This window comes from Camelus dromedarius, chromosome X, assembly GCF_036321535.1.
Source record: "Camelus dromedarius isolate mCamDro1 chromosome X, mCamDro1.pat, whole genome shotgun sequence".
Lineage (NCBI taxonomy): Eukaryota > Metazoa > Chordata > Mammalia > Artiodactyla > Camelidae > Camelus > Camelus dromedarius.
In genome coordinates, this window is record NC_087472.1 from 59,872,687 (window position 1) to 59,887,878 (window position 15,192).

Genomic DNA, 15,192 nt, shown 5'->3' on the forward strand with positions numbered 1-15,192 from the left:
CATCACCCGAGGGAACAAAGGGATTCCAGAAAGCTAGATCCTGAGGGAGCTTCCTCTTTACCACCTACCTCAGTCAATGTCTGGTAACAGACGTTCACAATCTCCTGAGCAGTCTTAGTATACTGACTTTCAGGCCCTATAGATGAAAAAAAGAGAATGTCATTACCTTTGCAGACTTTAGTTCCAGAAATTTACATTCTGTCACCAGCAGTGGTGTCCCACTATCCTAGACCCAAAAAACCATGCGCCAGCTTGAACTTGGACTCTTGCTCTACCTTTGCAAGTGGAAAATTTCAAACACATTTAAAAAAAAGAGAGAGATACATGAATACAATGAACTCCCATGTACCCATTACGCAGCTTTAATGATTATTAATACATGGTCAATCCTGTTTCATTTAAACCAACTTACACATTCCTCTCAAATTATTCTGAAGCAAATTCCAGCATTTCATTTCATCCACAAATTGTTCAGTATGTGTCTTTAAGGGCTCTCAAAAGATAGCTATGTATGATATTATAATGACAGATACATATCATTATATGTCTGTCAAAACCCAGAGAATGCACAACACCAAGAGTGAACCCTAATGTAAACTATGGACTTTGGGTGACAATGATGTGTCAACGTAGATTTACTAATTATAACAAATGTTCCACCCTAGTGGGGGACACTGGTAACAGGGGAGGCTGTGCATGTGTAGGGGAACCCTCTGTACCTTCTGTTCAATTTTGCTCTAAACTGCTCTAAAAAATAGTTGTTTAAAAAAAAAAACCCAAATAAATTACACCTAAAATAGCTAACAGTAATCCTTTAATATCATTAAATGCCTAGTCAACATTCAAATTTCCCCAATTGTTTTACAAATGTTCTTCGATATCTGAATCATAATCCAAATAAGGTCCACACATTGCACTTGGCCGATGTGTTTCTTTAAGCTACTTTAAGCTATTAGGTTCTTAACCAAACTATACAACTCCCCGTACAGCCTTTATCATAAATTGCAAATGGGTGGCTTACAGGTCAACCCAGTTCTATTTGGCTCACAAAAAAATCAGTTCAGGTAGTGATCATTTTGTAATGTGCAGAAATATTGAACCACTGTGTTGTACACCTGGAATTAACATAGTGTGGCAGGTCAATTATACTTCAATTTAAAAAAATCACTTCAGTTAGTGAAAGTGGACTGAGCTGTGCACTCATAATACATACACTTTTCTGTATGTAAGTTATACCTCAAGAAAAAGTTTTTAAAAAATCTTATTAATTAGTTGGCAACATTTAGAGATTTCCTATAAAAACACAAATGTCTGGCTTCTCTTAAAAAATTAAAAGATATGGCAACACAGGGTCAGCATTCTCACAAGGCACCAGTGGGCTGGATCTGAGTAGCAGCTGTCCCTTTTAGATAAGGCATGTGTTCTCCAGGTTACCATAGTCCCTACCAGGTCTGCTTAACTCATTTATGCCTGGAGCCTAAAGGCATCTGAGTTTTTACTCTTTGCCTTAAGTGCTTTATAATATTCTTCAATACATTGTTCATTCACCTACTCATTCATAAAACATTTTTTGAGTACCTTCTATGTGTCAGGAATTATACACAGAAATGAGTAAGATATAGACCGTATCTTCAAGAAGCTTATATAGTCTAGCACAATGGCCAATTCTGGGATGTAAGAAGGAAAGAAGAACTAGGAAAGGCTTCACAGAGGAAGTGATCCTTATGTTGAACCTACTATTTATCAGGATGTAAAGGATAAAAAAATACAGCACATGTGCATGTGAAGTTTACATGCCACCCCTACTCTGACTATTGCAAGCTATTACATTAACAAGTAAGTCTCCTTCAGTTAAAACCTCTCACAAGTATAAACCATCCAGTCTTTATAAAAGATGTAAAATAAAGTTGTGTCCTCACACAAGCTGACTGTGCTAAACACAAATAAACCAGAAAAACCTAGTCAACCAAGACATTTAGGACACATGTAAAGACAGCCAAACCAACAAGGTCCTCCTGTATAACACAGGGAACATTCAACATCTTGTAATAACCTGTAATGAAAATTAATATGAAAAGAATATACACATATATACAAATATATAAAACTGAATCACTATGCTGTACCCCAGAAACTAACACAACATTGTAAATCAACTATGCTTCAATAAAAAATAAAATCAATAAATTTAAAAAATATCCAAGTAAGTAAGTAAATAAATAAAGACAGCCAGAGTTGGCTCACAAACAAGAACAGTTTGAGTGATAAGAAGACTGCAGCTCAAGTTTCTAGAGTTCTAATCTCCTAGGGCCACCAATAGGTTGGTCCTCAAAATACCGATGGAGACAGACTGCAAAAGCCATAAAACAAGCTTTCGTGTTGATAGTAATGCATGCTGCTAGAGCAAACAGGCTGCATACGGGCTGCAGGCCTCCTTCACCGAGCCAGTACATCAGTTTCTTACAGGATCCTGGCTCTGACACCTACAAGGACCTGCCTCATGGCTAAAATTCCAGCGTAGAGATTAAGAATTCAGCCCTTCAGTTTTGAAACCTAAACATAAAACCAACCCTTTCAGTTAGTCAATACTCTCATTCATAATAAAGGGAAAAAAATTAGGTTTATACATTTGCAAAGTTCTCTCTCACTTTAAACCATTTTAAACATGGGACCTCTTCCTTCCCCATTTTCTTTGTAACATACCACTGAAAGAAATACCCACTAGTAATGCCCCCAGAATATTAAAAATATACTTATTTACATAGCTGATACACTTGTCTATGTCTTCTTGATTACTAGCTGTGTCTGTTCTCAGTTTTGGAGATACTCTCAAGACTTACAATGGGGGGAGGGTATAGCTCAAGTAGTAGAGCACATGCTTAACATGCATGAGGTCCTGGGTTCAATCCCCAATACCTCCTCTAAAAATAAATAAATAAACCTAATTACCTCCCTCCCCCCAAAAAAGCACAAGACTTACAATGGTTTCAGCTATTTAACTCTATTACTCTACTCTTTGCAAAGTAGCACAGAAGTATTTTTTTTAAAGTCTACTTAAAACTCATTTTATAGATCTCCATTTATTCGAGTCTTATTTAGTGGTCCTCAAATTTTTTTTAACATTTTTTATTGAGTTATAGTCATTTTACAATGTTGTATCAAATTCCAGTGTAGAGCACAATTTTTCAGTTATACATGAACATTTTTTTTCGCTGAGCACGTAAGTATTTTTGATGAAAGATGGCGGTGGAGTTGGCAAACAACTGTTAACACCACCAAAAAAGGGTAAAAATATCTAGATGTTTTCTTATCCCTACCTATACCAGGAATTCTTGAATGGGGTGGTGACAAGACAGATTCATGAATCTCCTGAAACTATAAATAAAATTCTGTATGTAATATATATTTTTCTGGGTAGAAGATCCATGGTTTTTCATCAGAGTCTCAAAGGGGGTCCATAACTATCTCCATAAAGCTAACATTACTGCTCTATATCCTGTAGCAATCAGGTGCTTACTAAGAGGAAGATGATCAGCTTTAGGTTTCACAGTTTAGGAAGAAAGGAGTCATCCAGTGAAAAACAGGGCCTCTGTGGGAATAATAAAGATGCTGGGGCTGTTGTACGTGGAGAAAAGAGTAAGAAGAAACCAAATTCCTATTTCCCAGTCCCTAAGGGATTATTATAGAGAAAATCAGAATTTATAGAGTGATTTCCAGAATGACATGAAAAAGAAGATGAAAGATAAGGCCATCTATGAATTATTGCTGTGCCCAAAGAAGAATAACTGACACAAAAAGAAACATTTTTCTGAATATATTTTGCCTTTTCTCTCTCTCCTTATTAAATCATGGTGAAACAACTGTAAATGTCAAAAATTATATATATATATATATATATATATTTTCTACCTCATTCGTAAGGATTGGCAGCAGCCTACAGAATCACATGTAATTCAAATTCAAATGTCCTTAAATAGTGATAATTCCAATGACAGCTTTGGAAAGTTGATATTCCACCAAAATCAAGAAAATTCCTTTTGTCCTTTCTAAGTTAATTTCCCTTTTTAATAATGTCAGGAGAAGAAAGGAAAGTTACAAGCTCTGTGGTTCTAGTTAGAAAGGGAAAACAAGTATTATTGCTATCTGAAAGGTTTCAGAGAAAAATACAAGTTAGGCTGGTGAGCAGTCCTGCTCAACCAAGAGAAGGGGGTTTGTGATCACTCTTAAGCTCACATTTCCTTTGAGAACATTTCCACAAATACTAAAAATAACTTTCCTCCTAAGATGATGAACACTGTGCCAAAACAAGCATAAATTATTATCCTAACAGTGAACAGTGTGGGGGATATGCCTGTTTCACAATGTGAATCATTCAAATTAAAAAATAAAATAAAATCTCAGTAGCAATGAAGAGCTTAAAAAAAAAAACAGTGCCAGACTTAAAAAGAAAAAAAAAACCAAAAAAACGAAGAAAGAAAAAAATCTGCACAGCTAATTCCTAAAGAAACCAGAATTGCTAATTTCAATTATGCATAGTCCACAGATCCCTAAGAAATGACCTTGGGCTCTCCCAATTCTTAGATGTTTATCTCAAACTAGGTCCAGAAAAGGTAAAAAGAGAAGTGAATCTAATCTTTCAGACTGTAGCTAGGCTCTCTACATTAGTACAACGTGGATCAAATGCAAATTACGACATTTAGTTTTCAAGATAAGAGGTTTGAGCTCTCAAACTCAAGTAACAGAACCTCACTTAGAATCTGGACGAGAAACTCAAGAAGCTAGAAACTATCCTGAGGGGAATTGGGGAAATAAAACTCACTGGGCACGGGTAGGATTTACATTCAGCACCTACCTGATAAAAAGGCCCAAAGAATCATAAACTACTTCTTTTCTCCCCTAAATGGACTATTCCATTTAGCAACTTAAAAAACACTTTCATCTCGTATCTCCACAACAATTAGAAAAATAACAATATAGACAATTCAAAACAACTTTTCCTGTAGAGTAAAATTTATAACAGCTTGACTCTTCATTTTTAAGTACATACTATAAGTCTGGTACCATGCCAAGCTCTGATGATACACAGATAAGAAATAAAACAACAGAACAAAACAAGCAATAAACAAGAGATGTGTTCTTGTCCTTGATGCCCTTTCATGGCTTCATGGAAGATCCACATACAGAAACTCAGAATTTCAAAAACATACAAAGCACTAAGGGATCATAGAGAAAGTAGCAACTGTGTCAGAGAATGAGGCAGTACTAAAGAACACTTCACTGAAATTGTTCTCATCAAGTCAACAGTGATACGCTAACTGCCAAATCCAGTGAATATTCTTCAGACTCAACCATAGAAGTGCTGTTGTATTTACAACTGACATTCACTTCTTCCTTGAAACGCTCTAATCCCGTGGCTTCTATAGCACCATTCTCCACTTTTTCCTGGTACTGCACCTCTTTCTTTGGCCATTAGTTCATCCAACAGATATTTACTGAGTGTTTACTATGTGCCAAGCATTATCCTGAGCACTTGTGATATAAGACAGGCGTGGTTCCTGCCTTCATGGTGCTTACAGCAATCACTTACTAGATTTAGGCCTATTTTTCTTTCTGTACTCTTTACCTAACTCTGTATAATACCAGCCACAGTAATATGGAGGAAGTTAACATTGATTTATATTCCTCATGGTAATAAGGTTTGGTTTTGTTTCTCCTGACACCACAGAAAACATACTGCCTTGAAAATACATCACAGAAACTCCCAGGCTGAAAGAGCCTATTTTTCTATGTCTCCTTTTTCTTTTTAATAAATAATAATCTTTATTTTCCCAAATGATGTTTTTTTAAATGTGGACTTTGTTGTAGCCTTAGTATTTCCTGGTGCACATTTGTTTACTGGCATATTATACTATCTCAACTCATATAAGTATGGGACTTTCAGTGAGATGCTGCCTTGTAACAGATTGCTATATCACTATTTACTAGCTCAATTCAGTACCATAAGAGAAGAGGGCTAGTAAGTTATGGACATCCTAAGTCTATTTTCTATCACATTTAAGCAGAAACTGAATTCTTGTACAACAAAGAAGTGAAAATCTCATTCTCACAGAAATGAAATGTCAAGTGACAGTTACCACTGGGCAATCTCCCTCTCCTTCAGTCACAGTATATTTTTAAAATTTATATATATATACACATATACAAATATACATACATACACACACATGTATGTATATGTATTTTTAAGGTATAGTTAGGGTTAGGGTTTACAACATTATATTAGTTTCAGGTGTACAACATACTAACTCAAAATTTTTACAGATTATACTTATGCACTTATTAGAAAATATTGGCTATATTCCCTACAGTGTGCAATTATACCCTTATACTTTATTTTATACATAGTAGCAGCCACAATATTTTTAAAAGCAAAGTAGAAATCCAATTTAGATATTCTCTTTCGGAAACATTCATGACATTCAGTTCACTCTTTTGCCTTTCTGAATCACATATGAACAGATTTTACTTAAACAAGATCACATACTTAGATGAATGAAAAATCGTCCCTAACATAACTGTCAAGTGAAAAAAGAAAATCATAGAACAGAATATATGCTTTCGTTTGTCAAAAAATAAGAAGCACATAGTATGCACAGAAAAAGGCCCAGAATGCTTCACACCAAACCCAACACTACTCTGGAGAGGGGGATGGGAGATGGGAGAAGGGGAAGGACACAGAGATTATTCCTTTTCAGTTTATACAAGCCTATATGGTTTAAATTTTTAAAAATGAGTATGTATTTTTTGATGGAAAATTTTAGTTTAAGTTGTATACTTGAATTTTACAGAAATCATCTGGCAAAGATTTTAAAACATTGATGATTCTCAGGTTAGAGAGGTTATAGGGAAACAGGCACTCTCCTTCACTGTTATTTTTACTATAAACAGGTAGTCTTTTTGGAACACAATTTCAGAACATCTATCAACACTTCCTACAGAAATATTCCTACAAACGTGCAATGACATCAATTATGATCCTCTTAACCCTGCTATGGAATACATTGAAAAGAATGATAGAGATCTCTACGTACTACCAATATGACAGGATCGGTAAAGGTGTCAATTCTCCCCTAAACTGATCTATGGGTTCAACTCAATTCCTATCAAAATACCAGCAAGACTTTTTTTTTTTAATAGATATAGACCAGATTCTTCTAAAATTTATGTGGAAAGGCAAAAAATAAGAAAACGATTTAGAAAAATAATAAAGTGACAGGAATCATTCTACTTGATGATAAGACTTACTACACAGCTACAGTAATCCCAGCAGTGTGCAGAGGGGTACACAGATCAGTGGAACAAAATAAACCCAGAAACAGACCTACGCATTCAACTGTTTTTTTACGAAGGTGCTCACAGCAATTCACTGGGATTAGGGATAGTCTTCTCAACAAATGCTAATGGAGCAATTAGACATCGATAGGGAAAAAAGAAAATGAACCTCAACCTAAACCTCAAACCATATATAAAAATTAAGTCAAAATGGATCATGGACTTAAATGTAATACACTAAAACTATAAACTTTTAAAAAGAAAATATAACAGGAAACCTTTGTGACCTTGGGTTAAGCAAAGATGTCTTAGAGACATACCAGAAGCACAATCCACAAAAGAAAAAACTGAGAAACTGGACTTTATCAAAATTAAACACTTCTGCTCTTCCAAAGATACTGTCAAAAAGACTGAAAAGACAAGACACAGCCTGGAAGAAAATCTTTGTAAATCATGTATCTAATAAAGGATGTGTACTTAGAATATATAAAGAACCCTCAAAACTTATTAATCATAAGAAAATAATGGAATTAAAACTAGGACAAAGAAAAGAACAGACACTTCATCAAAGAAAATATATGGATGGCAATGGCAAATCAGGGTAATGTGAAGTAAAAACACAGTCAGATAGATAAAATTTTCTTACAATAGTGGTAACACTAAATACTGCAGAGAAACTGGATTCATACATGGTTAGTGGGAACGCTAAATTGTACAAGCAGTCTGGAAAAGAGTATGACAGTTTCTCGCAAAACATACATTTACCATTACATTCTAGGGCATTTATCCCCAGAGAAAGGAAAATCTATACGCCCACAAAATCCTGTATATGAATGTTTATAGTAGATTTATTCATAATAGAAAAATATTGGAAACCTGAAATGTCCTTCAATGACTGAGTGGTTGAACAAACTCTGGTACAATGGAACGTTATTCAACAATCTAAAAATGAACTACTGGGGGAGGGTATAGCTCAGTGGTAGAGTGCATACCTAGCATGCACAAAGTCCTCGGTTCAATCCCCAGTACCCTCTGTTTAAAAACAACAGACAAACCTAAAATTACCTTCTCCACTTAAAAAGGAATAGAAAGAAAAAATTTAAAAAGGAAACAAAAAATACTTAATAAAAAAAATGAACTACTGATACACACAGTAATTTGGATGGATCTTAAGAATTATGTTTGGTGAAAAAAAGTCAATCTCAAAAGTATTGTATTGTTCTTTATATAACATGCTTAAGCTTCAAAACTACAGAGGTGGAGAACAGCTAAGTGGTTGCCAGGGAACAAGGAGACTGGTGGGCGCACGTGAAGGGATGCAGATAGAAAGAGGTAGTGTCACGGAGTTCTTTTGTGATGATGGACCAGTTCTAAATCTTGACTGTGGTGGTGGTTACATGACAGTATAAAACTGCATAAAACTAACTACACACACACACACACACACAAATGAATATAGATTTTTTAAAAAGTGCAAGTTGAATAAGGCTTGTAATCTAGTTAACGGTAATGCACTAATATCAATTTCCTGATTTTGATAATGAATCACAGTTATGTAAGATGTCACCTCTGGAGGAAGGTGAGTGAAGGGTACACAGCACTCTTTATACTATTTTTGTAATTTCTTGGGTCTAAAATTATTTCAAAATAGAAGTTTAAAAGAGGATCAGGATATGTTCATAAGCAAAGAGCAAATCATAGAATTATCTATTAAAATGATAACTTTTGTAAAAAAATTTGTTGCAAACTGTGAATTATTTAACATGTTTTGTGTTAAGCACAGAAAAAGCATAGGAGGATATACACTAAACCGTTACCTCTGGGGAATTAAACTATAGGAGACAGGAGTTGGGAGGGTAGGCAGAAGCTTTAATATTTACTTTATCTATTTCTGTATGTTTGACTTTCTTATAAGAAGTGTAAATTATTAAATAGGTCTATCTGATAGGTTAGGAAGAGGTAAATCTAGAAGTTGAGACATTGGCCAGGTGACTATTTATTGTAATAATCTAGGCAAAATATAATGAGGGTTTTAGTGATATGCTGGAAGTTAGGGACTTATTCAAGGGAAAGAATCAAAATCAAAATCAAAATCAAACTGAGGTTTCCAGATATAGCTACTTGGTGATGCTAGTGCTCCGTTAATCCCAGAATGGAAATAGTAAAGGACTGACTCAAGTAAAGGACAGAGGGAGAAAGCTGAACAGAGAAGGAAAGAAGAAAACATTCAGTTTGAGGCATGTCTGACGTTCCTCTGGGACATCCAAGAGGAAACGTTCAGCAAGTGGTTGGGATGTACACAAATCTTTGCCCAGAACAGAGTTGAGTCATCAGGAAAGAGGTGGTAGTTAAGCTGTAGGAACAGGCAGAAGAATATGCAGCAAAGGAGACTGAAAAGGACTGCTCTGAGGTAAGAGGAAAATTAGAACTGAAAGTCGTTATGAAGCCAATCATACTACAGTTTCAAGGAAGGAATGGTTAATAATGTCAAATACTGGGGTGAGGTCAAGATAAGGACTGGAAAGTGCCCACTCTACCTGGCAATTATGTGATCCTGTTTACTTGGTACATTGGGCAGGGTAGAAGCCAGATTAAAGCTGAATGAGGCATGAATGGCAGGTAAAGAATAGGAGAGAGACATTACATACTCATACAAAAAGAAAAGAAATTCGGATCCATGCTAAAACATGGACGGTTGAACCTTGGAAACATTATGCCAAGCAAAATAAAAGGCAGACACAAAGGACAAATATTCTATGTACTGTATGATTCCACTTACATGAGGTACCTAGAAAAGGCAAATTCATAGAAAGTATAAGAGAGGTTACCCAGAACTGGGGAAATGGGAGAACAGGGCTATTGTTTAATGGGTACTGAGTTTCTATTTGGGATGATGAAAAGGTTCTGGAAATGGACAGTGGTTATGCTTGCACAATACTGAGTGTACTTAATGCCACTGAATTGTAAACTTAACAATAGCTAAAAAGGTAAATTTTTATGTTGTGTGTATTTTACCACAATAAAAACAAATTAAAAAGTCAGCTGTGAAGAGAAAGGATGGCAGCAAGAGGCTGAAGCAGGATCGAGGGGGATTTTATTCTCTTCAGTGATGTAAAAGACTTAACCTGCATGTAGGAATATTTATATCTTGGCCCCAATCTAAGGAGAGTCATTGACAGAAAAAAAGAACCTTAATATTCATTAATGACCAAACTAGTATATGGAAATAATTTAAGTATTATATTAACCCATGAACAATACTGAATCACTTATTCATATTCTTCAAACTGACTGAAACTTTTAGATCTAATAACCACTTGGTGGAGCGGAGAAAGCACATGTACAATAGCAGCAAAACTTTTAAATTAGAATAAACTCAACAACAAAAAAATAAATGCTCAAAAGCAACAAAAACTATAAAACGTACAGGAATAAATTAAACAAAAGGTGCCTAGAAATCATACCAGAAAAACTAGAAGTCTTTATTGAGGGAGGAAAAGAAAACGTGAATAAATGAAGAAACATGAGCTCCTAGATGGAGAACTGTATTATTATAAAGATAAATTCTCTTCAAATTAATCCATAAATTAAAATAAGATTTCAATTTTGTATTAATTGATTAGTTGACAACTTAGAATCTAACAAAAATGATCCTGGGAGTTTAGTTAGGATAACTGGGTGAAGTTAAGTCATAGCTGAGGAATTCAAACTTACAAGTCTGAATGATGATCACAGTGATACTACCTGATGATAAAAGTACAGATTAGATACAGAAGTAAATAAAATAGAATAGAAAGCTCCAAAATAGGTTTAAGAATATATAAGAACTTAGTATATGATAAAGGTAGCATTTCAATTAGTACAAAAGGATAGACTATTCCATAAATATGACTTGGACATGTTAGTTACTCCTTTGGAAGAGAAAATAAGTTAGATATTTACCTTATACCTTAGATTTTATTTTTTAAAATTGATAAACATTCAAATGTTTAAAATATTACATGTATTAAAAGAAAATATAGTTGGATGTCTTGCAGGTAGGGAAGGTCTTTTAAACAATTATACCAAAGATAGAAATCATAAAGACAAAGATTGATAAATGTTAATTACATAAAAATAAAGTTTCTCTATGTCAGAAAATACCATAAACAAAATTAAAAGACTTTCTGGGCATGATGGAGTAACTGCTATTGGACTAGTCTTCCCACAGAAAACTGAAAAAAAAAAAAACAAAAAACCAAAAAAACACTAAACATATGAAACAACTGCTTTCAACCAAGAAGTGTAGGACTGTGATTCCTGAGAGAAGGGAAATAAAGGAAGTGAGCGCTACAACCATCCTTGGCTTTCTGCTGAACCCAAGAAAAGCCTCGCTAAGTCATAGAGACAGACGTTGGCATCTGAGGAGGCTAAAACAGCTGGAAATTGTAGGACAGAACTTTCTTCATTGGCAGTTTTACTGAAATGTAGGTGGGGGTGGGGGAGGATACACAGTAATTTGGTAAAAAATTTGAAACATGTTCAAGTACAGGTTTTGCATAATGCAAAATTTGCATAAATTTAAAAGATAAAACATGAATTGTCAAAGAAATTTCAAGCTTTTGTAGAGCTGCTTTGGGATACTGCCTCAAACTGGAGGCTATGCAGGAATAATCCTCTGCTATAAAGGGTCCTTTGGTGGCAAAGTTTGAGAAGCTCAACTATCACCTTTTTTTTCCTTGCTAACACCATCTTTTCCAGATCTTTCCAATATATCCAGAAACAAAATCCCAGTCCTGAATTAATTATATCACCTGCTTTCTCAGTTCCGTAATTTGGTTTGATGAGCACTGACAAAAATTAAACAACTGTGCCAACTGATGCCGCTATAAAAATGAATGGTCTTCAACTTCAGCTGGACCCTCAAAGGCTGCTTAGTATTTCTGAAATGTCCCTAAATCAGCTCCTTTTCAAATTTCCTATGACAAATAATTCAAATCCTTATCTACATTTCTCTTCAAATTCTCTCCCACCACACCTCACTCATTCTAAGCAAAAGACCCTGTTTTCTGCTTTCTAGAGAAAGTAAGAGGCTACTGGGCAGAAACTTTCTCAATGTCTTCCCACTCTCATAGGGATCTTATCCCACATTCTTCATTTTCTTCTCTTTCACCTACACAAAGGCCCCCTCTGTCCAATTGCCTGCATCCCCTCCAACATACTGATTACAAGTCTTTCTCTTCCCTTCACAGGCAAATTTCAGTCTCCACTTTCTTACTTCTCATTCATTCATAGCCTCTGCAGTCTGGCTTTTGATTCTACCACTGCAGTGAAATAGCTCTTCTTCTTTTTTTTTTTTTTTAAATGGAGGTACCGGGGATTGAACCCAGGACCTTGTGCACGCTAAGCATGCATTCCACCACTGAGGTCTACCCTCCCCCCGAAATAGCTCTTCTAAAGACCATTTTCTTTGGTCTTCTCTGTAGCATTTGACCTGTTGGCTATTTTCCCCTTCTCTTGGTTTCCAGGACATTACTCTCTTCTGGCTTTCCTTCTTTCATTTTGGCCACTCCTCAGTATTCTCCACCTGATCCCTTAAATGCTGGTTTGGTATTTGTCAAGTATATTCTCAACCTACATTCTCTCTTAACAGTGGTCCTTAACTTTCTGGGGTCACGTATAACTTTGATAATCTGATAAAGTTATGGTCTTTCTACCCAGAAAAACATACAACCATATTTCACCTACAGCATCAGGGAGTTCAATGAATGCACCCTATTCCCTATTTGAGCTCATCTACTTACATTTTTACATGCTGATGATTTTGAAAAAAATATCCACATATACAAACAGTACAGACTTCTCTTCTGAGCTTTGGACCTATATACAGATAATTATCTACTAGAAGTCTTCATTTGGATGTACTACCTCAATACAACACAGCCCAAATTGAACTCTATCACTTCTGCTCCAAAACCACTCCTCCTGTATTTCCCATTATAGTCAGCCCTCTGTATCCGCGGGTTCTGGATCCACGGAATCAACCAATTACAAATTGAAAATATCTTGGGGGAAAAATTTCAGAAAGTTCCCAAAAGCAAAACTTGATTTTGCTGCACACTGGCAACTATTTACATTGTATTTATAACTATTTACATAGCATTTACATTGTATTAGGTACTGTAACTAACCTAGACATGATTTAAAGTACAGGAGAGGTTGCGTATAGGTTATATGCATGTACTATGCCACTGTATATAAGTGACTTGAGCATCTGCAGATTTTGGCATCCCTGGGAGTCATGGAACCAATTCCCCACGGATACTGAAGGACAATAGTCAATGGCACCACCAGTTGCCCATGTCAGAATTCTGAATGTCATCTGACTTACCCATCCTTCCAAAAAATGGAAATTTTTTAAAATTACAGAAGTATTTCATGCTTAATTTTAAAAATTCAGACATCTAAGTACAAAAAAGTATAAAGTGAAAATTATCCTCCATCTCTCCCTTTAGTAATTCTGCTCTATGGCAACAATTGAACTAGTGACTCAGCCCTTTAGATGGGGAATGTGCGCTCCAGTTCATCTGTCCCTACTGAGCCCATTTCACTCATTTATGTACCTGTCTGGCCTCTGTAGGATCTGAATTTGCAACTCCTTCTGTACATACTGTTGAGTGATCTAGTTTTCAACAATACATCCTGGGTATATTTTGATAGCAGCAGATACAAAATACAGCTTTATTTGTTAGCTAATCTACCATTTTGACAGCTAAACCTTATTCCATCATATAGATGTACCATAATTTAACTAATTTCCTATTGTTCGATATTCAGAAGGCTCCCTGTTTTTGCAATTACAAACAATTGTACATTTGTACATATGTCTTCGCAAAGTTGTGTGGAATATTCCCTTGAGGTGAACCTGCTCAGTCAAAGGGAATGCACATTTACAGCTGTCTAAAAAGTCTACCAATTTGTTTTCACCAAGAACGTATGAGTACTTGGCATCATTTTGAATTCTCCCTGTCCTTTACGCATACCCCCAACTTCCTGCCATGTGTGAAGGTATCAATTCTACTTCCTCAATATCTCTACCGTCTGTCCCCATCTTTCCATACTTATTGCTACCTACCTTACTTAATTCAAGCTCTTGGACTACTGTCAAGTTTCTTTACTGCTCTCCATATCTCATTCCTCTATTTTTCAGATAGCTTCCAGAAAGATCTCACTAAAATATCTGTTATGGTGGTCTGTCTTTTTAAACGCTTAGTGCGACATACTAGGCCTTTCATGATTTGGTCCCATTCAACTTTAAAAACTCATCTCTTAACACCAAAACTAGCTCTCACTCTGCACCCTAGCCAACATCAACTACTTGTACTGCCCTATCCAAGGCGCTCTCATCTTCTTTTGAATTTGCACTGTGTGGAACCTCTTCCCCACCCTTCTACACTTGACTAGTTGCTTGACACAGCAGATGCTCAGTGAAGAAGTAGCTACAATAATCATCATCCTTCAAAATTCAGCTCTAAAATTACCTCCTCCACAAAGAGTTTCTTGCCTTCCATACCAGTAGAGTACTTGGAAAACACATAAAAGATGAAAATGAAGACAATCCTTACCTTACATCTCAGAAATAACCACTATTATCACACTGATGGGTTTCCTTCCAGTCTTTTTTTTCTACATATAGACATCTTTTCTTAAGAAGCATAACTGAGATGAAATAGTTTTGTGTTCTACTTTTCTCACTTAGTATTCTAAGCACTTTTGTCATTAGTTTTAAAATAAGCTCTCAATCTTTATACAATAATCTTTCTTACAGGTGGCATAACAACTCATCATTCTCTTTATATTAACCCTTCAGGTTATTTCTCA

General features: G+C 35.5%; 1 protein-coding gene across 6 annotated transcripts in view; it reads right to left on the bottom strand.

Moving 5' to 3' along the window:
* The window catches only part of TAF1 (TATA-box binding protein associated factor 1), a 64,382-nt gene that overhangs the window by 10,940 nt on the left and 38,250 nt on the right, over nucleotides 1–15,192 (bottom strand). For all 6 annotated transcript variants that reach the window (XM_010978762.3, XM_031446413.2, XM_031446415.2 and 3 more), the window contains exon 33: nucleotides 69–136. In XM_010978762.3, coding sequence (XP_010977064.2) covers nucleotides 69–136 — 68 coding nt within the window. The remainder of the gene's footprint in view (nucleotides 1–68; nucleotides 137–15,192) is intronic.